The 25183-nt window shown below is 36.4% G+C and overlaps 1 protein-coding gene across 1 annotated transcript; it reads right to left on the bottom strand.

Moving 5' to 3' along the window:
* Nucleotides 1-8946: 8946 nt before the first annotated feature.
* On the bottom strand, nt 8947-24269 carry LOC105447536. Its single transcript, XM_030979177.1, has 13 exons — nt 24056-24269; nt 23432-23568; nt 22633-22772; nt 20364-20475; nt 19875-20056; nt 18251-18327; nt 17126-17321; nt 16209-16373; nt 15645-15683; nt 14626-14744; nt 13579-13880; nt 11287-11868; nt 8947-10494 (listed from the first exon to the last, which is right to left on the bottom strand). Exons 1-13 carry the CDS (start codon nt 24256-24258, stop codon nt 9344-9346), a joined length of 3405 nt encoding a protein of 1134 aa, XP_030835037.1. The 5' UTR covers nt 24259-24269; the 3' UTR covers nt 8947-9343.
* Nucleotides 24270-25183: the final 914 nt, after the last annotated feature.

Raw genomic sequence — 25183 nt, 5'->3', positions numbered from 1 at the left:
GTCTTGATTTCCATGATGTGCCAAAGACTTTAATGCTACAGTAGTTTGTTATAATGTTGTTAACCTGTATAATAATATCATTTTGACAGAAACTACAAAGAAACCACATTGCATTGTTGGTCATGTAAACAAAATGAAATCCCTCCAACTTTTTTTGTTGTTGTAATTTTCATGTTTCATGCAGGAACTATGCGGGTATATATCGGTTTTATTCAGTTTCTATTGTTGTCAGAGCAGCAAAGTTAATCACTATTTATTACTGCCAGAATTATAATGCAGCTGTGTTTCTGTTTTCAGTACTCCACTTTTTTATATATATTTATTTTACATATTTCAAAAGACATGTACTTTTATTCATGTACCAAAGACAAGTTAAAGTACAGTATTACCATGAACCATGCACACCAATGGAGTCTCTTATTTTGTACACAATTAAATAGTTTCATGTTGTTGACTACAAATTTGCACTTTATAGTATTATCTTTTAACAACTATTTGTATCTGACTTGAAGTCAATTGTTGGATGACTGGAATGTACCAAAGTTCTTAGCATTTCTTGATTTTGGCATGAAATTCATTACTCACCATTTACATGTAGGTGCCATTAGCATATATACCATTCACGATCCACATTGTTCTCCCATAGGTTTACTGTTATCATTCAATGCAACCACTGGCATAACATAACATTCTCTATCTACCATTTATTGTGACATACCATTGGTAAACCATTCACCAACCACCATTGACCTACCATTGACAAACCATTTACCATCCACCTTTGGTCTTTTCATTGGTATACCATTCACTGTCCACCATTCGTGTACCATTGTCAGGCCAATGGTGGATGGTCAATGGTAGTCCAATGGTGGATGGTCAATGGTAGGCCAATGGTGGATGGTCAATGGTAGGCCAATGGTGGATGGTCAATGGTAGGCCAATGGTGAATGGTGAATGGTAGGCCAACGGTGGATGGTAAATGGTAGGCCATTTGTGGATGGTGAATGGTACTGGTAGGCCAATGGTGGATGGTCAATGGTAGGCCAATGGTGGATGGTCAATGGTAGGCCAATGGTGGATGGTGAATGGTAGGCCAATGGTGGATGGTGAATGGTAGGCCAATGGTGAATGGTGAATGGTAGGCCAATGGTGAATGGTGAATGGTAGGCCAATGGTGAATGGTGAATGGTAGGCCAATGGTGAATGGTAAATGGTAGGCAAATGGTGGATGGTGAATGGTAGGCCAATGGTGGATGGTAAATGGTAGGCCAATGGTGAATGGTATGTGACTGGTATGTCAATGATCAATGGTAGATTAATGGTACAAAATGTGCATATTTCATATTCAAATTTCAATGGTGAATGGTATTCCAATGGTGAATGGTAGAATAATTGTAACAAATTTGCATATTTTATATTCAAATTTCAATGTGTCAATGGTACCATTCATCTACCATTGGTGATTATGCAAATGAGCGTCCAAAAAATTATTATTAGGTTGATATGGTTGAATGCAATTTCACTGGTAGATGAATGGTGCCCAATGGTACGTTGCGAGCGTAATCTCATTGGTATCCGAATGGTATTTTCAGTGGTACTTCTGAATGATATACCATTGGTATACCATTGAACATTTTTTTGGAAGGGTCCCCTCGATTCTTCCAGTCAGTGCAAGATTTTTCAAACCATTCTTTCGAATAACATGACCCAAGAAGCTCAGCTGTCAACCTCTTATATTATTCAGAAGCTTGCGTCTTGTTCCTGTCATTGCAAATACCTCATTATTAGAAACTCTTTCTGTCCATGAAATTCTTAGCATCCTTCTCAGGAACCATACTTCACAACTTTCCAGTCGCTTTCTTAGGTCAAATGTCAGTGTCCAAGCTTCACAACCTTACATCAGAATCAGGTATGGAAATACCTACGTTAAACTTAAAAATATAATTTGACAGAACTTCTTATTCTTAAATGCTCTCTTACTCGAAAAATGCCGAGAAATGATTGAAATTGGATAAATGGTATAATTGTCTGTAAAGTCAAGTCAAGTCTTTCCGATTTCATAATACCAACCCTTTCAATCATTTTTCGGCGGGTAATACATAATCACCTGTTCCAAACAGTTCTTTGGCAATTGTAATCAGATGGCCACCACTAAGTATCAGTGCCATATTTCTGTTTCAGCTGTGTAAAGGCACTTTTGTGGAATAAAATTATCTTCTTTTCACTTATTTATTTTAGAATCGACTGCAAAGATCTTCGTGACAGATGAAGATACCGAGTACAAGATTTTTGTTGCAGATCTACAGGATGAACTAGACTTCACTTCCATCCCATCCACTAAAGAACCCCGTTATATTACCTATGACTCCGTGGAGAAGAAGCTCTACTGGACTGACAATGAAGAAAACCTAGTCTATCGTGCTGATGAGGATGGAGGAAACAGGGAGGAGGTCACTTCTGGAAACATCAATGGTATGGTGCAAAACATGTCTATAGATAAGCTTTAAAATACGCTCAAACGTAAGGATAAACTTGCTCCCTATCTAATGATTAAACAAACAGAATCATATCATGAATCTTTAGTAGATACGAATAAAATGTATCAAAGAATCTGACATCATATTATACTGAAATATATAGAGCTGATGGCACAGTAAATTTCTTTATGAGAGGAATATCAAACAACGTTGAATGTATTATGATTTGTAATATATATCTTGCAATCTTTGTTCGTTTGTTAATTTTGTTTGTTCGCTCATTTAATGAAGAAAAAAAAATCAATCTATTGTTAGAAGCTCCCCTCTCCCCCATTTCAAGCTGTTTATAATTCATGATTTCATTTGAATCTTAGAACTCCTAGGAATTGCGATAGCTGAATCATCCCGCATTCTGTACATCGCCTACAGTGGGTCACAGGAAATAACAACTGTGGATATTGGACAAGGCAGCGCATTTCCAGGGAATGAGACGAACTTTTGGACCAGAAAACAGGATGGTCCTGTTTCTTTGGAGGTGGATGAGGAACAGGGGTAAGGTTATGGCGTAATCATAGTGATAGTTCGGAAGGAGGGGTGGGGGGGGGGGTGTTAATTGACCCACCCAGACCCTACTTACGTAGTACCCCTCATAATCATACATACAAGTCAATTGAAAGTCTACTGCTGTCTTGTATGCACTGTTTACGTGATTATGTGTTTATCAAATATATGATAATAACGACGATGATTATTAGATTATGGTGGTAATGGTGATGATGATGATGATGATAAAGATGATGACGGCGATAATGATGATGATGGTGATGATGATGATGATGGTGATGATGATGATGATGATGGTGATGATGATGGTGATGATGATGGTGATGATGATGGTGATGATGATGATGATGGTGGTGATGATGATGATGATGGTGATGATGATGATGGTGATGATGATGATGGTGATTATAATGATGATGATGATGGTGATGATGATGATGATTATAATGATGATGATGGTGATTATAATGATGATGATGATGGTGATGATGATGATGGTGATGATGATGATGATGATGATGATTATAATGATAGTAATTATAATAAAAATAGTAATAATGATGATAATAATGATATCATAACAAAAATTATATAATAATATTTATAATAACAACAGTAATAATGACGACAATAAGGATATTAACAAAAATATGTAGTGTTAATAGTAATAATAATTAAAATAACAATAATAATAATGCTGATAATAAGGATATTACAACAAAAGAAATATAATGATGATTACACTACTAATACAGATAATAATGACAGTAATAATGAAATGCAGCAAGTACATGGAATTACGAGGCTTGCCTTTATTATATACGATTTTGCTTAGGCCTTTTTTGCTCGACGGAAACTGAATACTTGCCTTTTTACTTCATGGAGCTCACACAAGGTTTACTCAAACGATAATGCAGGACATGTTTCTTTTCTACCAATGGTTACCCATACATGTTGGTGTCAAGAGTGTCCTGTCAATTCATATCAACATTAAGAAAACCAGAAATTGTCATGACGATAACGTCATGACAATTTCTGGTTTTCTTAATGTTGATATGAATTGACAGGACACTCTTGATTTTTTTTCAGATTCTTGTATTGGTCAATCAATAACTACATCGTGCGCAGATATCTCAACGGATCTGGCGGGTTAGAGGGAATATACTACAACTCCGGTCTGTCCGGAATCACCGGATTAAGCATTGATCTCAGCCGTACGTATATTCATATTTAGAAGGGTTTAGTAAAATGACATGTAATTTAGCAAAACAGTTTATCTACATGGTTCCACTTAGGTGTAAATGTGTACCTGGTATGATGCGAATGTCATTGGGGTTGAATTAGCATGTGTAGGCGATATATTTTAACGCCCTCATGGGGTGGAGAATGTGCACCTTATTGTGTAGGATTGTTATAGAATCCAATGACCGGGGTAATACTAATATTGTAAGCGCTTTGGTTAATTGATGGTAAAGCACTTGGTAAGAAACAGGAATTTATTTGTTTTGGCAGGAGATCCACGACGAATATATTTCTGTGACTTTGGTACGGCAAAAACATTCTACATGGACGTCGACAGCGACGGCGCTCACGAGCTCACAGGCTACATGATTGACCCTGACATCAGCGGCGATGACTCAGAAGAGCGAGAAAAACTGCGAGATATAAGCTACTTCAATGGCGCCCTCTACTGGACTAAGGAAGGCATTCACAAAGGCATCGCTGTAATGACTAATTACGATCAAAGCAGTCATCATTCGACATCAAAGAAACCAGTGAAATTAACAAACACTATCAATTGCTCATCATTAATGTAAATCTGTGATCAATATTTGACAGAAAAGACCCCGGCTGTATATTGTTTATGTGATTCAGCGTTCTCAACACGTCATATCAGATATATGACGTGTTAATTTTGTTTGGGGGGTTTACTTTAATGTAAATGATAGACATTGTAACAAAGGACAAATAATCATGATTGTTAGTGCTTTTCGATGCATTTTTGTTTTAATACAAAGGAAAAAGAAATACTATAATTTGTAAACTATTATTCCGACAAATTTTTCTAGCTTACAGTCTGTGTTATGATTTGTGCATAATTTATCGTAAGTCTGTTTATCTCTATTTTGTTCCTATCCATTTTTATTACCCAGCCCCCCCCCCCTCTCTCTCTATCTGAAATTCTCTTTCTGTCACTATGAACATCACGGACAAAGAAAGCCGGACAAAATATACAGTTCCTCAGGTAAACAAAGGAACATCCCTTCACTGCTAATATGTAAAAATGTGTGGAACATGTAAATATGCATGTGACACCTGTTCTACACATTTTTACATAATAGCAGTGAAGGGATGTTCCTTTATCTACCTGAGGAACTGTATATTTTGTCCGCTTTCTTTGTCCGTCATGTTCATAGTGTTTCTTTCTCTCTCTCTCTCTCTATTTCCTCTTTCCTCTTTCATCTTCTCTCTCTCTCTCTCTCTACCCCTATCTTTTTCCTCTCTCCTCTTACATCTTCTCTCCCCCTCTCTCTCTCTGTCTGAAATTCTCTCTCTCTCTCTCTCGCTCTACCTCTCTCTATATTTCCTCTTTCCTCTTTCATCTTCTCTCTCTCTCTCTCTCTATACCCCTCTCTATTTCCTCTCTCCTCTTACATCTTCTTCCCCCCCCCTCTCTCTCTCTCTCTAAATGAATGTATGATCGTCTTTCTGATTTTGTTTTTGTAATATCACGCCATTATCATTTTCTTCAAACTTCCTTCCGCCTTCTTCTTTATTCACAAATCTCTTTGTCAGGTATTTAATGCACGTGAACTAAACAGGGTCTGTCTTAATCTTTAATCTTGGATATTTTATGACGAAATAGATGTGCCTAAATTGTTCAATATTTATTTCAAGGTCAAGTTTTTTAATTGCTTGAATTTGAATTTATTGAAATAACATCGTCACAAGGTACAATGACATTTTGTTACAGATAATTAACAAACAAAAAGTAATCATATAGCAATTTTTTTTTTAAACCCACCTGTACAACATTTACACATTCAACCACATACAAATTTAACACATCTTCAATAATATTAGAAAAACTTGTATCAACGTCTAGTTTCATTATGCACAAAGTATTCAAAATTCTCCTCTTACAGAAACAACACGTCTTATAAATTAAATAAAATTACAAATAACGTTTTTATCGTCTAGTTTCATTATCTTTACGAGAGTTTCTTTATTGTTCAAATCTAAATTCCTTATCAATGATTATAATTTTTTCAAACAATATACTCTGGGAACTAAATATAGTACAATCGATGGTAGTGTGATTTTCGTCTCTAATTTCCTCACTATACAATCTTAGTAGGAACGTGTACGTAAATGCGTTGGTAGTTTATTCGGGCGTCTATGCATTCCGATTTCAATGGGTAAATTACCTAAACTTATTCTAAATCGAAAAATATTTTAACGTAATGTATTACTTACTCAAAAGTTAAATATTTCTCTTGCTTTATGTTTTGCTTAAACAATTTACATGGTCGCAATTTATTTTCTCCTTTCTGTAGTGTAAGCACTGTCTAAATCCATTATAAATTGAGAATAATATATTTCTCGAAGTTTAATTTCTGTTTCCACTCCGACTATTTTATTCTTATCTATAATTTTTTCTAATTCTAGACATTCATTATTTCCGTCAACATATAAATTACTTTTTTTAAATAAATTGTGAACATTACTAAGCCATTTTTTTCTAACCTTCTTTCTATTTTCTGAAAAGAAGAATATAACAAAGAGTTTCATCAACACTTTTCATACGAATCAAATATTTCATGCAATTTGTTTACATATATCGATAATCATAGGATATTCTCCAGCTTCAGCCAACACAACTTATGTACTACTTTTCTTATTTACCCCTAAGATATTTCTTATCCATTGCAAAATAATGAACACTTTCTATAACATTACTAACAAATATTTTATTGTTTTACCCTGAAGCCTGTTTGGTTTTGGACAAAGAGTTTATTTCTACTAAATATGTAACCAGACGTCTGTTTAAAATACTACAAAATATTTTTATTTTTATTAAATGAAATGAATAAATCTTGAAGAAAAAAATAATCTTGAAATAATTTATCAACAGAGCTCGAGAGGGAGACGCCTCTATAGTTAGATGGATCGGTTTTACAACTCCTTTAAACAATGGAATAATATAGCTTTCTGACCTTTAACGAGGAAATCTTCCGCTTATTACTAGTATCATGTTAACTATTTTTGCTTGTATCGCTGAAAAACTGCTTGTATTTATAATATTTGTGTTTGGACCATATTGATCTTCATTGAATTAATTGTTGATGATTAATGAATATATAAAATAGAATAAAATCAAGCAATATAATTTGTTTTGATAATAATATCACACGAATACTTAAAAAAAATGTGCATATTGTTTGAGAAAATAGAGTATCAAAAAGTTATTTGAAAAGATATAAAATACAACTGCTTTTAAAGCTACCAGTATGGTGCCCAGAAAGAAACTATTGAAAATAAAGAAAATATTGCCTTTTAAAAAATGCCTTTCATAAATTATAATTTTCAGATGAATTCCACTGCCGTCTAAACATTGTTAAACCTGTCATATGTTTAACAAACCCTTACCAAAATAATTTAATCAAATTATTACAAGCAAACAATATAAAATCTTAGGAGCTCGCGCGCCAGCTAAGTGGCAAAAACGCATGAACATGATAAAGAAACTAAGAAAAAAAAAAATATATATATCAAAGAAGATAAAGAAACAATATACAGCTAATTGGTGTGACCAGATAATGTAATTGTATACTTTACTGATTATTTGATTCAATACAATGATTTAAATATAAGACCTAAAGAAATTAGGTATTACTGAATGTTATGAAAAATTGTTAAGAAATACAATATATACAAAGGCACTTTACATTGATAATTCAAAATAATGTTTCTAAATAATTTATACTTTTACTTGTTTTAACAGTTTGTATAGAGTATGTGTATGTAATTGTGTTTTTACATACGTGTTTCAATTAGATAAGTTTACGTGTGGGGACCAAACCTTAACGTCACATTTGTATAGAGTATATACTTGATAGTTATACAGAAAGTAGTCATTCAAAATTGTTGCAGTGATAATTATCAAGATAACATAGATTATATTCCACATACCAAGAATCTTGCTCTACGATTGGTCAAAAGTAATCACGTGTTGAAAGATAGTTCGCCCGTCATTGATGGGAGAGAAAAAAGTTCGTTGTACTGTGTAGATAGTAGGACTGTCTACACAGTGCAACGCACTTTAATTGTATACGCTGCGTATTGCTCTCCTCTTTAAGCGCTTTTAGTGTTAGTACGCGAACTTTGGTCACGCGCGAACTAAATGGTCACACCACCATTCTGCATGCACTGTACGTATCGTACACCGTTTGCTAGCTGTTCATTGATGACTTGTTGCTCTAAAATGACGGAAGATGTGAAATGTTTCCGATGTGGAATATAAAGCAAATAATCACCTTTTGGTTACAGGCGATGGCAAACTATCACTTCCTCGGCGATCTGAATGTATACGCTATCTTTCCTCAGCTCGCTTCGGAAAGATAGCTACATCTAGATCGCCTCAGAAGTGATAGTTTGTCCCATCACCTTCACCAACGGTAGTTAAGTGCTTAATACATGTATATTTGCACCAAAATATGTATATATATGTATTATAAACAGTCCCACCATACATATTTATGTTACTATTACAAACTTATATTAACGAGTTATAATAATGATTAGTTTACAAAGGTACTGATACAATGTTGGAAAATGGTTTGATATAATCATAATCTAGAGTTATTTAAATCATACACTTGGCATTATTAGTTTACACTTTACCTCTTGTTCAGCTTGAGCAATATTGTATTCAAATAAAAACATATTAGGCCTGAACAACGATTCAATAAAATAATAAAAATGACGCGAAATCCTAATACTAGATAGTTATTATTATTTCTTTTCGTTGGTAACCAGTCAACTCTGTCAGCATACTATTTTTTGCCACAAATATACTTTGTTATATTCTGAAATAAAACCTCTGAAGCTAAAAATCGAGGTTTTTATGCCAAAACTAGAAATTCAAAATTCTGGGCAGCCGTAGACTCACTTTAAGTCATGTTGATTTTTGTTTATACTAGGCCTCCAATCGGAGTAGGTAGGTACACCAATGGTTCACCCCACGTTGGATGTGTTTAACATGACATGGCTTAAGGTCAACAGTTATTTTCGAAACCTCTCTACTCGTTTGGGATCAAGTCATCAGTCCTTAGATTGATATTCAGATTCTTTGCCAATTTATTCCAGAAATACTCTTGTCCTCTTACATCATCAGTCCAGTGGAGATAGGGTCTGCCGTCGTTGAGATACAATCTCGCCATGAAAGGTATCTCATCATCAGGGATGTCTTCGAGGAAGACCACAACAACGAACTCGGTTCCAGTATCACTCACGTGGTCCATGGCGATGCGCAGTTTGAGCATGAACCAGCGATCGCGTACAGCGGCTCTGCTAAGCACAAGGACTGTCTTGTAACTCCGGGTCACCGCGTGATCAACTGCATCTAGATAATGCATTCCCAGCATGAGGTCTTCATCACCAAAAACATTCCTCCGAAACTGCGGAAGCTTTTCTTCAAGAGCCGGACGAAGATGGTCACGAATCCATTCTTCGTCATCGTCATAGCAAATGACATTTACGTCGAATTCGTAGTCATTGTGATTGCGAGCGTCTTGGACTTCTTTATAGCCAACTAATGCCAGTTTCAAGAGAAAGAGTTTATACCTCAAATGCCATCGATGATGATGCACAAGAACTGCAATGACAACCATGCAAATAACTGCAAGAGAAATCAAACATGGAATGGTACTGCTGAGCCTACAGAGATTACTTGGATCAAAATCCCGGAGAGGCTTTTCGCGAAGAGGAGCAAGAGATGCTGACGAACAAATAGTAACTGCTGTGTGCATGGTAAGGATCGGTGATCGCTTTTGCCAATCGAGAAGCCACTTTAGATCACAATTACAGAGAATAGGATTCCTTGATAAGTCTAGAGATGACAGGGAATTCTCAATCGGTTTGAAAGTACTTTGGTTGAGACGGGTTAGTTTGTTGTCTGCTAATGACAGATATTTAAGCAGTAGATTGTTCGAAAATATTGTTTCACCAAGGTAAGATAGACCGTTTCTATCAAGGTCTATGCGTGTCAGTTGCCTTAACGCTGTCAGCATATCATAACGAAGTTGCTGAATCCTGTTTCCTGTTAAACTCAGCCTATGAAGGGACACCAAGTCGTGAAAGAGATGTGAATGAAGGCTTCGAATATTACAGTCGTCTAAAGTAAGGCTTTGCAAAGTCGTGAGGTTCTGGAACGAACCAGGTAGCAAACCCACTGGATAAGACCCGAAATTGGTATTTTTACTCAGATACAATGTCGTTAGGTTATCCATCCCATCGAAGAGAGAAACGTTCCCTAACCACAAATCGTACCCAGCAAGACCCGTCGCATTAAGGTTTAAATATATAAGAGAACGTAAATGTTTGACGGATTCCCTGGGGTCCCACAGAAAAAATCTGTCTATAATATTGTTCATTACAAGTGATTTTAACGATGGAGTTTCCAATAGCAAATGGTGTATATTACATTCAGATAAAACTATCTCTTGAATGCTATCAAGTCCGGTGAACGCTGTTAATTCTAAGAAAGTAAGGCGTTTGTTCCAACTCAAATTCAAGAGGGTTAAATCTTTCAACCCTAGAAAGGCAGATTGTGAAATTTCTATAAGTACATTGTCACACAATTGCAGCTCTTGTACTTTTATATTCCATGTTTGATTGTATGGATTAATGTGTTGTATGCTGTTGAACTGCAGCTTCAGGATTCTTAAATCTTGCATTCCTTCAAAGAAATCCGGCTCGATCGTAACTATAGTGTTGCCGTTGAGAGAAAGTTTGTCGAGTTGGGTTAGATTTGAGAAGACGTACGGAGAGAGAGTTGTCAGACCCGTATAAAAGCTGAGAGAAGCCAGAGGACAATTGCAAAAGGAGTCGAAGAAATCTACTGGAAAAGCAGTCAAATTGGACCCTATGATTGTCACAAATTCTATTTCAGAACATGATATCCCCATAAATAGGTTTCTGAAGACTTTCATAGTTAGAGGGGAGTTTCCAATTAATAATTCACGGACATTTAGTGACGCAATCACATTAGGATCTATTGACTTGATGGGGTTTTCTACCAGTACCAAAAAATCAATATCGCACACTAAATTGAAAAATTCTGTGCTGAGATGTGCCAGCTGATTCCCCTCCAAATGAACGTTCTTGACCATGCCACACGAACTGATGTTGATGAAAGCAAACTGGTTACGTGACAATTGTAATCTCTCCAGCTTTTTGCTCCACTTGAGAGTATCATTAGGAAGCGATATCATGTTTGAATTGGACAAATCCAGAATGGACAGCTTACTCGCCCAACGGAATAACCCCGTATCCGGCAGCACAAGATGTGGGTTGAAAGACATAAAGAGATTCATCAGATCCCTGAGAGGATAGAAAGCTGTGTGATCCAAGGCCCTGATGTCGTTGAAACGAAGATCTAGGGTTGTGATGAGAGAGTATCTTACAAACGAGGAGTTTAAAAGGGCTTTGACATTGTTGTACTGCATGGAGAGTAGCTCGATATCCTCAGCAAGATCTTGAGGAATTGAAGTAAGTCTTCTGTTGTCGCACCAAGCTTCCTTCAGCTTAGGGTCCTGGGAGCATACTTGAATAGAACTCCCCACAGTCAGGTTTGAGGTCGGCAACGCATCTCCGTGTATTGTTATTAGACATGGGAATACGAGAAGAAAAGATACTATCAACGTGTTCAAGGAGGGAAGAACGGAGCATTCTTTCAACGCCATCATGTCCTATTACGTCTGCAGATGAAGTGATTACGAACTTTTATTTTGCCGAGCTAAATTAAGCCATCACAACCCCTAAGATGAGGTATTCAATGGATATGAACAAGTGATGTAATGAAATATAATGTAAATGAATAGATATATCCTTGCCTTTCTGCTTTTTTTTGGGTTGAAATATGAACTTTGTTATCATCCTGAGCTTCCTTCCGCCTTCTGTGTGTGGGCTTTTTAATTGTATCAAAGTTCCAAGGGACTTCGAACCCAACCAAAACCAAAACTAAAACATGTAGATTGAAATGTGATGCTAATAAAACTTTTGTTATGTCTTATAAGATGTTTGATTTTCAGTTTGTTGATTAAGAGAAAACATTATTTCTAATCTTTCAAGATTTCCCTCCTCCTTCCCCAATCGTCTCAAATAGCATATATTGACACAGTTTTGGTTTCAGTAAAATGCGACGGCATAGTATGGGTCACGGAATTTAGGGGGCACCATCAACAGGGGGCGGGGTTGGATTCGTCATACTTGATACTAATTGTATCAAAGTTGCATGGGACTTTGAACCCAACCAAAACCCAAACTAAGACTTGTAGATTGCCAATGCACTTATTTTTATGTCTTACAAGATGTTTGTTTTCCAGACTTTGATTCAGAGAAAACGTTATATTTGTAATCTGTCAAGATTACCTTCTTCCTTCCCGAATTGTTGTTTAATTGCGATTGTTCTTGAATGTTATTTTCTCGTATTTATGTATTTAAAGTGCAAATTTATACAGTTTTATTGTACAAAGTATATATATGTACATATACCTATATTGTGAACCATTTTTATGCCTGTCTTTGTATTATTTGAAATGCAGCTCATGGTTGCAATAAAAAAATGAATAATAAAAAAATAAAAATAAAATCTTCTTTAATTAGGATGATGGTATAGGAGGAGTCACATGAACGAGGATAGCTTCTGTTTTAAGGCAGTGGTTTTATTAGGAGAATTCTCCGGCGAATTGTTCTCACTACCAGCATATAGAATTAAAGAAGAAGAATGATAAACACAAAATAACGTGAAGGGTGAAGGGGGTGGAGGAGGGGAAAATGAAATGTCGTCTAGGACGAGATAGTAAAATATCAATAATGAAATATAAATAAATTATTAATGTAGTATCAATATATATTAATATAATAAGTATAATGTCTACAAGGCATGAGGTCATTTAACCAAAGGTCACCTTTGTCTGAGTGAAGCCGCAGCTAGGGGGGGGGGGGCAGTGCGGCAAGCTACAAATAAATCATGGGGTAATGCACGCACATGTTCACAATGTATGCATGGATTTTGGTCCTAATATTCAGCTTTTTCCTGTCATTATTCCGAATACAAGAGCATTTGACGGGCAATTCTTTCGGCAACATTTCTTCCATAGGCCTACTAACTTCAAAGACCGATAAAAACTCAAAAATTATTTGTCACCCTTGGACCAGAACTCAACCTTCTCTTCATGGTTATTTCTTAGCGATCACGCGTAAAGATTTGTTGCGTAACTGTCGAAGTCCTTTCGATAGGACTCCAACTTACCCCTCGCTTCATCGTCATTGACAACTGTACGCCCTTGACTGTACATCTCTGCCATCTGCGTAATCAAGCTAGTACTCTGCAGACGGGCCATTGCGTGACGTACACACTTCTCCAGCTTTGTGACGTCATCAGTCAGCTGGTCGATGTCGTCGTCCTCAATCTGGACCCGATTGTGATCGATGCCGTCGAGTTGAGTGTCTGTGTCGTTGAGCTTTCCCATTCGGATGTTGAGCCCCTCAACGACTACCTCAAGAGATTCGATGCTCATTTCGATCAGGCGAAGGATTTTTGAGATGTGGTTCCTATTTTCAAATAAACGAGGCTATATATAATTTCATTCATATACATTGTGAAATATGGGAAACCTATAGTTCACGGTTAACACATGTCCCAAATGACCCCCGAATGTCCACAGATCTTCAAAACATGAAGGGGTCCCACTTTGTACATTTTGAAAAAATCACTCCTACAGCGATGGAGGTGCTACATAAAAATCGTCCTTGTTTTCACGAAGTGACGGTAGTGAGGAAAATCGTAATGCAAAGTGAATGCAATTTTATTTCACTACCGTCACTTCGTGAAAATAGCGACGAAATGTTTCCCCCTTTTTAAAGAATACTCCCACCTGTGTATCATGGAGTACACTGCTTATGCATAAACGAATAATGATTACATAACTTTCATGAGCACGTATCAATTATTTTGTCTCCGTGTATTTCACAATTTGGTCTGCAATGACCTTTATCTGCTCATGCTCAGACTGCAACTATATGAACTGGATTATTACGAAGCAAAGCTTGTAGCCTATATCATAGGTTCCTGAACAAAATACAAAATAATGCTCCTGAATTCGATAGTAATCAAGAAAGATGTAATAAAAGTTTGAGTCACTGACACATTATCATTATAAATAACATGTAAACAAAGAAAAATGAAGAAAAAGTGCAAGTAGCCGTGGTCACCCGAATGAACAATGAAAACATTTTTTTTACAATGGAGTGTGGAAATAAAATAAATGAAATGAAATGAAACGAAACAATCACTAACCGGAGAGAAAGAAAGTTTTCTTTCAATATCCTGAAATCTTCTATGGTAAATCCACAACAGGATGGCGTCGATTCGCGTTTCTGATCCTGGTAGCGTTCCAATAATTTGTGAATTAGAACCTGTTACAAAATAAAGAATAAGTTATACATTAAAAAAAGAGCATGATGATGATGAAGATGATAATCATAATAATATTAATTATAATAATAATAATAATAATAATAAAGACAAATGAAAGTATGTACATCACATTTGAATTTGTACTAACATGACTAAGGAAAGAGGTATGCAAGTATGACATGATAGACTACTACTACTAGTAGTAGTATTACTGATTGTACATGTAGTAGTGGTAATAGTAGTTAAAGTAGAAGTAGACGGTAGAGAGAGAGAGAGAGCGAGTAGTAGTAGTAGTAGTAGTAGTAGTAGTAGTAGTAGTAGTAGTATTAGTATTAGTAGTAGTAGTAGTAGTAGTAGTAGCAGTAGTTGTAGTAGTAGTAGTAGTAGTAGTAGTAGTAGTAGTAGTAGTGGTATTATTATTATTATTAGTAGTAGTAGTAGCAGTAGTAGTAGTAGTAGTAGTAGTAGTAGAAGTAGTAGTTGTAGTAGTAGTAGTCTTGATAGTAGTAGTAGTAGTAGTAGTAGTAGTAGTAGTAGTTGAAGTAGTAGTAGTAGTAGTAGTAGTAGTAGTAGTAGTCTTGATAGTAGTAGTAGTAGTAGTAGTAGTAGTAGTAGAAGTAGTAGTAGTAGTAGTAGTAGTAGTAGTACTAGTAGTAGTAGTAGTAGTAGTTGTAATCGTAGTAGTAGTAGTAGTAGTAGTAGTAGTAGTAGTCTTGATAGTAGTAGTAGTAGTAGTAGTAGTAGTAGTAGTAGTAGTCTCGATAGTAGTAGTCTCTATAGTAGTAGTAGTAGTAGTCTCGGTAGTAGCAGCAGCTGGTCTGCCAAGTCGTCTAGTCATGGCAGTCGTAAAAGCAAGTCTACAGAGCAAGTGTAATAAATCGTATATGAAATAAACATACCATGGATGCCCTTTCGGGGTCTCCAGGTCTTTCTTCATCCTGTAAAAAAAAGGAAGGATAAAATGGTATGAAAACAAAGTGAGTGGTCTTTTTTATTAAATGAAGCCCCCCCCCCCACTCCCGATACTGGGCCTTCTTCGTGGTTTCTGAAATACTCACTTTAATTTGCCGTTATCCATTAATCATTAAATCGAATCAAATCGAAGTGATGAAATCGATTGATTGTAAATACATCCTCAATGTTTGTATGTGTGTTTGTGTGTTTTGACGTTTGTGTGCTTTTATGTGTGAGAAACATAACCCAACTGTATATGATAGAATGTATGTTGTGGTGCGTGCGTGTGTGTATGTGGGGGGGGGGGGGGGTGAGACATGTTTGAGTACAGGAGAGATGGTAAAGCGTGTGTGCGTGTGTGGGTGGGTGCGTCTGTGTATGTGGCAGGATGAATGTGTGTGGCGCGGAATTTGTGTGTGGGAATGCTATTGAGTATAAATGGACATGTATTACTCAATCATAACTGTTTCCTCATCAGTGCTGTCCTATTTGTGTCAAATGATATTTACTTCTTCCCGGCTCAGCGTCTCACGTCCGATCCACCTCTTGATCATGCGCAGTACTGTCCCTGATTTTGGGATAAGGTTGAAAGGTGGAGGGAGTTCAATCACTGGTTCGATGACCCGAAGCCACAGCTGAGCTCTGCCGAACTTCCATTCCACGTCGCTGTTTTTCTGTCAATAATGAAAATTGAAAACAGGTCTAGTTCTAGTATAAACATGAAAGTACATGCCTAGTTTGGAAGATTACTATACAATGCGTATAATACAATTATATATATACATTCTGGAACTTTTTCTATCTTAGGATCTTTTCTGTCAAATGGCCCTAAAATCCATACTTTAATAACAAGAATAAGCAGGACCCAATTGGTCTCGCTGGTATCCGCCTAGCTGAGAGTCGTGATTGGCGAAACGGCGTAGAACTTTGCTAGAGACAGTAGCACGTTACGACAGGATTCCCCCCCCTGTATATCCCCCTGTACATATAATTGATAATTGATAATTGAGTTATTGATTTCTATATCATCTTTTCAAGCGTATCAAAATACATTTGATACATTTTTGCCAATACAGTACATGACATGGTATAGAAAAGGTATAGTATATGAATAAGACAAACATGATGCAGGAGGGCTACAGCGTAAGCATGAAGGTTGATGTGCCTGCATTCTTCAGTTAAACTAAAACAAACAAATATATTTATATATATCATATCGACATCTTATACGGTGGAAGTGCAATAAACTAACTAGTTGTGTATTCCGAAATACCATTTTTTTTGGTGAGTTGTCCATAAAAGAATATCACCAAGATTGCAAGGTGGTCAGTAAATAAAAATCAAATTATCGATAGATAATTAATCCAAAAAAATCAACAACAAAAAAAAAAATCGACTGATCATTCAGTTAGGCTCTTCGTCCTACCTGCACCTTGGTGAGCTGGGTCGTCATGATGGCGATGAAGAGGTTGAGACCGAGGACGACCGCGAGAATGAAGTAAGCTGCGAAGAAGACGTAGTAGATGAGAGCGAAGACGGTATCGTCCCCGAACGATTGTCTCACCGTCTGCCCTCGCACGGCAAAGAGTGCCCAATACAGCGTCAAAATCGACTTTGGAAGACTGTAGAGAGAAGAACCACAATCGCGAGTATTTTCGAAAAATCAGCTCCAGGGAAACTTTAATACCCTACTGTTTATTACATAGAAATCATGTTCAGGAGCCCGTTTCACAAAGCCTTTTTTCAATGACAAATGACAAAAATCAGTGACAAATCTGCTGATAACCAATCAGAAGCAAGGATTTCAGTAGCTTATAACAAAAACTGTCATTTGTCACTGATGACAAGTTTTGTGAAACGCCCCCCAGGTTACACAATATGACAATGTCATGTTTGAACATTTGCCTCAGGTTGATTTTTCGAAAGTATAATAGTTGCGATCGAGTTGGATGGGAATTCAAAGAGCCATTGGGGGATGAATGACGTCATGGTGGGGCGAGGGGGCGGGGAATTGCAAATGTTAGGTGCATGAAATACAAGAGAATACGGCCATACAATACGGAACGGTACACCGTCTAATTTTCATGTTAGTTTCTCCTATTTCCTGTCTCTTTCTCCCCTCCCATTCTATTTCCCCCTTTTTATTGTCATGGATAGGGGGCGGGCAAGTGTCCCCCTTGACTCCCCGAGCTACGCCACTGTCATCATGCACTGCTTTGGGTAGTTTATGGTCTAAGACTGCCTGAAGAAAAGATATTAGAGTGTCCACTAGTGTGTAATAGGTCATAACACAGGATTCACCGGAATCACAGGAATCTATTCGTTAATGGCTGTATCTCTAAAATAGCATCATAGTAAACTATTAATTGAAAAATAAAGTTACTCAATGTTTTATTATTCCTTACGTATCCACTATACCTCGCGACCTAGGCTTAATTTTGGCTAGCGATTAAACATGCAATTAAAAAATATCGCACAAGCTTGACCTTTTTCTATAAATTAAGTTTATTTGTTGGTTTTTCGAGAATGATAATAATACTAAGACACTTACGTAATGAATCTTTCGTCCCAGATAGAACACGTTTCCACAGCTAAACCATTTCGGCATTGTGATGGCTGAGCATAGAACTGCGAAAGAGGCACAGACAAAGAAATGTCATCTTTAAAATTTGGATCGGCACAAAAATAAAAATCCACCTGTCTCTAAAGCTTTTCAGATGATATTTGTACAACAAATATAGGATTGGCAGAAGTACAAGAAACTGAATATAGATAAATTTGATTGCTATTCGAGCATGCCTAGTCCAATACGAATAAGAAGTGTTAATTTTTTTATTAGGCTCTACAGTGTTAGGTTAAATTTCGGAATGTCCTCACCATTCAAAGTATTATACAAATATTGATGCTCAAAGTATGGTGGTGGTGGTTATTTTACCAGACTGCTAAGAAAGCATAAATGCTTGTTTTGTTAGTAAGCAACCAGAGGGCCGACGGCTTTAGGTCCTCTCCGAGATTTTCCCTCTCCGAGGGACCTGGTAATGAGGATTAATACCTTACCAAACCCGGGTCACCGGATTACGAGACCACTGCTCTACCGACTGAGCCATCGCGCCTCCTCGAAGTTGAGTGTCACGTGACACCTTTTCAGTCAAAAGAATACTCGTACTCTTTAATGTATACCCTATCATAATTATATTATACAAACATTGACAGCTTTGAGGGGTACGGTAAAATTACTTTAGCGCAAGGTGATCTCGAAAAAACGAGACGAAGTCGACGGACATGGTGCAGACTCGAGATCCCCGAGGAGGTATAGTTTTAACAGTGACCCTAAAATTCAGCGGTCAATATTTGTTTTATATACCGCATCTCGCATGTGGATTCTCAAAAATGTGTATTTTGACAAAATATCCCCTTTAAAATGCATTCGAAAATGTGAGGAAATTCAACAAAGGACTGCGCGCATTCATGGTGTCCTTGTTAGGCCAAATAAAAAAACAAACATGTTTAGCGTCCTGCTTTTTTGAAAAATAGGAAGGAGGAGGCCCTTTTTTCCCTTTTTTTCTTCTTCAAAATGGCCGCTCGGTACATTTTCCCTGACAGTTGGGCTATTTTTCAAGATGCCCGTCGGCATTTTTTAAAAAAAATTTAAAATCAGAAATAGTTGTTTAAAAAAAAAAAAAAATAAGAATAATAGGAGGCGGCCCCAAAAAAAGAGTCGGGCGGGGACGCTAAACATGTATATTTTGTTAATGGCCTTCTGAATTTTACAGCAAGGAGAACGAATCCCGGGCATCATTTTCGCTTTGCTGCCTAGAAGATAGTAGCGAATTGGTATATGATATAAAATATTCGACGCCTGTAAAGATAGTATGTAATGTTTTACATTGTGTTGTCTACCACAACTACATTTCTTGTGAAACAAAACTCGTATTTTGCGCAGGTTCTATAAGTATGTCGTGGACGACATCAGACGACATAAGTCTGCTTTTGAAAAAATGATTAAGGTCATATCTATATGTTTTTTTAAGTTTCTGATGAAATAATCAGATAACAGAATTTCTCCATGAAGGGTTGTCCAGATATAGCGCGGTTAATCTCCGTATTCGTTGAGCCTGTGTCATATTGAGATACAGAAATGATTTGCCGCGTCATAGCTCACGAAATATGCCTACTTCGGATAGAGACATCGCGTTCATTCCCACAGCAACTGATACGAGAACACCGCCGAGTACTGCCGAGAATCTCACGAGGTCCCGAATGGCTCCGATCGTAGACTTCCAGATGACGAAGATGGCGTGATAGCTAGTGACGACCGAATGGAATGTTCTGAATACGCACAGAATCACAACAAGACCTGCAATTAAAGTTGATAAAACTTGATCAATGGAATAAATCTTCCTTTCTCCTCTTACTGAAATATCATAACAAAACCAACAAAATCCATATTTGGCTTCAAATTATATTTATAGCGGTTTTAATTTGTACAAGTGACTTCAAAGTAATAACGATGATGATGATGATTTTGATGATGATAGCGTAAATCCTGTCTTTTTCTTCTAATTAAATGGACGATACTGCACATTGAAAATTAGGTTCCAAAATGTTTCTAAGCTTTGAAGTAGGTCGGCCTTTTAAGAATATTGTATCTATAAAGTTCTCACCACATAAAGCATTCGACACAATGACAGGGTTATTCCACTCCGCGCAGCTCCAAGATGTGCATTGTGACGTCATATCGGTCTCGACTGCCAACCGTTGTAACTTGTCATCATGCTAAGAATCAATTTGGTATTAATAACATTTCTTAAAAAATTGACGGAGTTGTAGTGATCAATGATATTAAAGTTTATACTGTATATGAGGCAAAGAAAACAAAAAGTCTTTATATATGAAGAATAAACTTGATATATTTGTTACAAAATATGCACTCAATTCTATATTAACCAATCCTCGGAAACGAAATCATACTTGCAAGAATTGAAAACATTTGAATCAATTTTCCTTTGATTAAAACCATTTTGAAGAGTTACAATGCTTCACCATTTCGGAGCCAATTTTTCTCTCAAATACGAGCCCAATTGCAAATTTGCTAATATCTACCACATCGGTAAGCTTGATAAATGGAACCATTATAGCTTAATAATCTGGTAATTTAGCGGATCATTAAACAAAATACAGTAATTCATTATCTCTGTTTATACTTGCGTCCTCCAGTTACTGAAGGATTGTCAAAACTGTCAGCAACGAGCGAACAGACTCTCTCTTTTCTCTCACTTTTTAATTCTTTCTTTCTCTCTCTCTCTCTCGCTCTCTCCTTTTATCGGCTCTTTTGGGGCTTCTCTTGAGAATTTTGCGCCTGTAGGCGTTTTGTTCCTCTTTTGTCAATGAACTTGTACTTTGCAGTATCCCAAATTGAAGTAGCCCTTTGGATGAAATTTCGTTTTAAATATTAATAAGTGTTAAAGGAGCTCTTTATTCTCTTTCTGTTTTAGTATAAATATATGCATGTATATGTAATGTAACTACATATAACTATATACAGTTTATAACTAAATTATTCACACCCTAACAGGTTTTAAAATTGTTTGAATATGTGAACAATTGATTTTCCCGATATAGGCTGTGTTTCTTGAGACAATGCCATATAAAGCTTATTCAACAAAAGCCCAATTCAACCAGCCCACCTTTTGTTCTTTAGATATCATGAAAAACACAAAAACTGTCAAATTTTAAAAGGGTACGAATAATGCAGTTGTTAACTATGTATATCAGGCCTTCTCAACAGTTTATTAGAAGTGCCAAAACAAAAAGAATTTTTAGTTGAAGTGCCAACCTGTACGTTTGATTTTGCTGCGGGAGAGCGTAGCGACCGAGCCAACAACGGGCGGGATGCAGGGGGCAGTGCCCCCTGAAGCTAATGTATTTTAGGGCTTTCCAAAGGCCCAGATGTAGCATTTTTAACAACTTTTTATTCCAAAATATATCAATCATAATTTCATACAATTCCTGGGTACATTCACACTGGAGATAAATATAATGTAGTTATTTTTTGGCGCAATAAACACGGGAATTGTCCAAATTAAGTGAAAATCAAACAAACAGAAACAAGACGTTTCCAGGGATTGGCAATGTTAAAATTGGTAGCACATTGTAAGCTTATTGCTTAGAGCTCAAGTTAAATAAGAGTCGTATAAAATAATTAAAAAATGTTAAATAACCCTTTTTTCCTGTTTGTTAAGCGTACATTTTGAGTTCAACTTTGACTGGGTCTTTTTGATTTTGCTGAGATTTTAATTCTAAAATTCCTTTTTTTTTTTGCAACAGTCGCGCGTCACTCCGACTGACCGCAAGCGCCACAAGTATATATAAAATGGTTTTAAAAAAATCAAGCAACCACCCTTAAGAGTTAAATTTTTCACTATGACCGATTATAATTTATTTTGTCAGATAGTGAAATCGAAATTACAAATTAAAAACAAGTGCAACAAAGTATATTTAAACAAAGCGTACAAACGTATTGTGCTAAAATGGCGCCTTCTAAGATTCACTTGTGTGTAATTTTGAATTTTGAAATCACTATCTGACGAAATAAGTTGAAACTTGTCATAGTGAAGAAGTGAACTCTCAATGATTTTTTTTGTATTTCAATTACTTCTGTTTGTACATTGCCGTGACGGAGGATTATCCAAATTGAATTATTTGTAAAGTATATCTTAATATATATATTTATATATATACATATATATATATATATAGTGAAACCTGTGTAGAAAGACCACATTGGTTGTTACCCATGAAAATGGTTTCTCATTGAAACATGTACTAAAGGAACCTGTCCATAAAGATCACCTGCCTATAAAGACCACTTTTCTTGTCTACTTTGGGTGGTCTGTATAGACAGGTTTCACTGTATATATATTATAATCATACTTGCACACGGCCAATCCAGTCGCTGGTGACGAAACCAAAGCACAGCGTGACAATAAGAACCTCCGCTACGTTCATGTAGTACTTGATGAACTTCATGAAACCTCGAGAGAAGATTTCTTGCACGTGCTTCCAAACTAGACCTACAAAATGAGAATAACAATGATTACAATGATGATATAGGAGTTTTGAGCCTTGGGTCTAGTGGATAAGTCCCCGGGCAGTGAACCACAAGGTACGGGGTTCGAATACCTGCCGCAGCACGAATGTAATTTGGCAAGATTTAATATTTAATATATATTTGAGTTTGACACACTCCAGCCAGTTGAGCTGAGGTAAATGAGTACATAGCAGGAATCAAAACCTTAGATTGCACAAGTGCTTTAATGACAGCCTTGCTAAAGCCATGGTAATAATAATGGAGCACCAGGAGTGGAAATTTGACAGACATGAGCGCCATCCCACACTCCAATGCTATTATTGCTATTATTGTTTTATTATTATTATAATTACTATTATTAGTGGAAATTTGACAGACATGAGCGCCATCCCACACTCCACTGTTATTATTGCTATTACTGTTTTATTATTATTATTACAATTATTATTATTATTATTATTATTAATGTGTATATTGTTCTATAATCATTTTTTTTAAAAACAGTGAAAATAATGAAATAAAAATGATAATAAAATTAACGATACTTATGATTATTATAATTTGTATTTCTTTTGTTGGTGTTATCATTATTATTATTATAATCATTACTATTGTTATGCTCATGAAGGTATTATCTCTTACCTATGCAATGCACCAAGATGACAACATGAACGCAGAGGATTGGATAAGTATAATCTTGCTTATCCAAGATGGAGTTGAGAGCGACGCAGATCAGGAGAGTCACGTCTGAACCAAAGGACATCCATAACTTGATGTGCCTGTCAATCAAAACAAAGGAGGTGTCGTCACAATAGGAACGCAGTAGTGACAGTACGTATGCATCATTGTGAACTGCTGATTTTATGTAGTGTGAACAGTATGAACAGACCTTTTTTACACACTGTATATTCATACCTTGTTACACAGTCAGTGGGTGATACAATGGGAAGCAGTGTGGACACAGCAGAAGATAGTGTGACCGCATTCAAAGTTTTAAGAACGGATTATTATTATTATTATTATTATTATTATTATTATTATTATTATTATTATTATTATTATTATTATTATTATTATTATTAATAGAAGTAGTAGTAGTAGTAATAGTCGTAGTAGTAGTAGTAGTAGTAGCAGTAGAAGTAGTAGCAGTAGTAGTGGTAGAGGTAGTAGTAGTAGTAGTAGTAGTAGTAGTAGTAGTAGCAGCAGCAGCAGCAGTAGTAGTAGTAGAAGTAGTAGTAGTAGTAGTAACATTTTCTAATAACTTACGGTGTTCTGAGAAGCTTAGTAAGAGCATCTCCCTGGTACGCTAGGAAGACCACGCTGATGAAAGGGTAGGCGATCACGAGCAGCGATGTCATGAGAACCAGACGAAGGTTCGATGTCGATGCGAAGACTTGGTAGAAGGCGAAAGACATGGCCTTTTGGGAGTACGCATGCGCGACAAACTTTTGGAATTCAAAGAGAGACATGCGTGGAAGAGAAAGAGGGAGAGAGAGAGAAAGAGAGAGACCGAGAGAGAGAGAGAGAGAGAGAGAGAGACAGAGAGAGAGACAGAGAGAGACAGAGAGAGACAGAAACAGAGAGAGAGGGGGAGAGAGAGAGGGAGAGAGAGAGAGAGAGAAAGAGAGAAAGAGAAAAAGAAACAATTGCATACATTACGTGTTTTTAGATAGAGCAAGCCAACATGTTTGTCCTACCTTGCAACAACTAATGCATGTTATTCACTTTCTGACTATAGAGATACAATTATTAGTATCAGGTGCATGAAATAATTCGTATAGAGGCACTTCACAAAGGTGTATGCGTTAAATTTTGTTACATTACAAAAAATGCCAATTGTATTTTTACAGGCATATTTTAAGTTTCCTTTGAAAAAACCTTGATGTTATAATCTATAAAGGTGACTTCTCCATTGTGCTTCATTTTTGTTTCCTATTTTCAAAGTGTTAGCAGCTTTAACATGTTCAAATGCAGAAAATAATTATGAGGCGGTGCCTTATATAGCTCTATGAGCTATGGAGCTATCCCCCCCCCTTATGGAACTGAAGAAAAAGAGAGGAAAGAGAAATGATTTAGTTGATGCAATGAATTGAAGTGTCTTACATCTTTCTGCTGATATGCGATAGCTGTCTCCACTTTTGACATCGGATTCCTGGTTGGGATGCTGCTTTGCGTGAAAAGCGTCTGAAGCTGGAATTAGGGTGAGGATGAAATTTGTTTATTAATTTTTTATTTATTAATCAACTCACTTGTTTTTTTTTTTATATTTATGCATTCAGTCAGTCAGTAAGTCAATAAGTCATTCATTCTTTCGTTCATTCACTTGATTGATCGATTAACTATGCTTTATTACAGTTTGTGAATTACAGCCAATGGCTGAATTTATCTCAACTT

This window comes from Strongylocentrotus purpuratus, unplaced genomic scaffold, assembly GCF_000002235.5.
Source record: "Strongylocentrotus purpuratus isolate Spur 01 unplaced genomic scaffold, Spur_5.0 spur5_scaffold_10, whole genome shotgun sequence".
NCBI classification, from domain to species: domain Eukaryota; kingdom Metazoa; phylum Echinodermata; class Echinoidea; order Camarodonta; family Strongylocentrotidae; genus Strongylocentrotus; species Strongylocentrotus purpuratus.
The sequence above is the reverse complement of the archived record's forward strand: the minus strand, read 5'-3'. Positions and strand labels throughout refer to the sequence as shown.

What these genes read in the sequence shown, in the direction of transcription:
- LOC105447536 (XM_030979177.1), bottom strand. Translation starts at nt 24,258, where the DNA reads ATGTCTCTCTTTGAATTCCAAAAGTTTGTCGCGCATGCGTACTCCCAA. An exon ending in CATCTTGGTGCATTGCATAG is followed by an intron (nt 22,773 to 23,431) that starts GTAAGAGATAAT and finishes CTCATTTTGTAG; the next exon opens with GTCTAGTTTGGAAGCACGTG. An exon ending in GAAAACTTTCTTTCTCTCCG is followed by an intron (nt 13,881 to 14,625) that starts GTTAGTGATTGT and finishes ATTTGAAAATAG; the next exon opens with GAACCACATCTCAAAAATCC.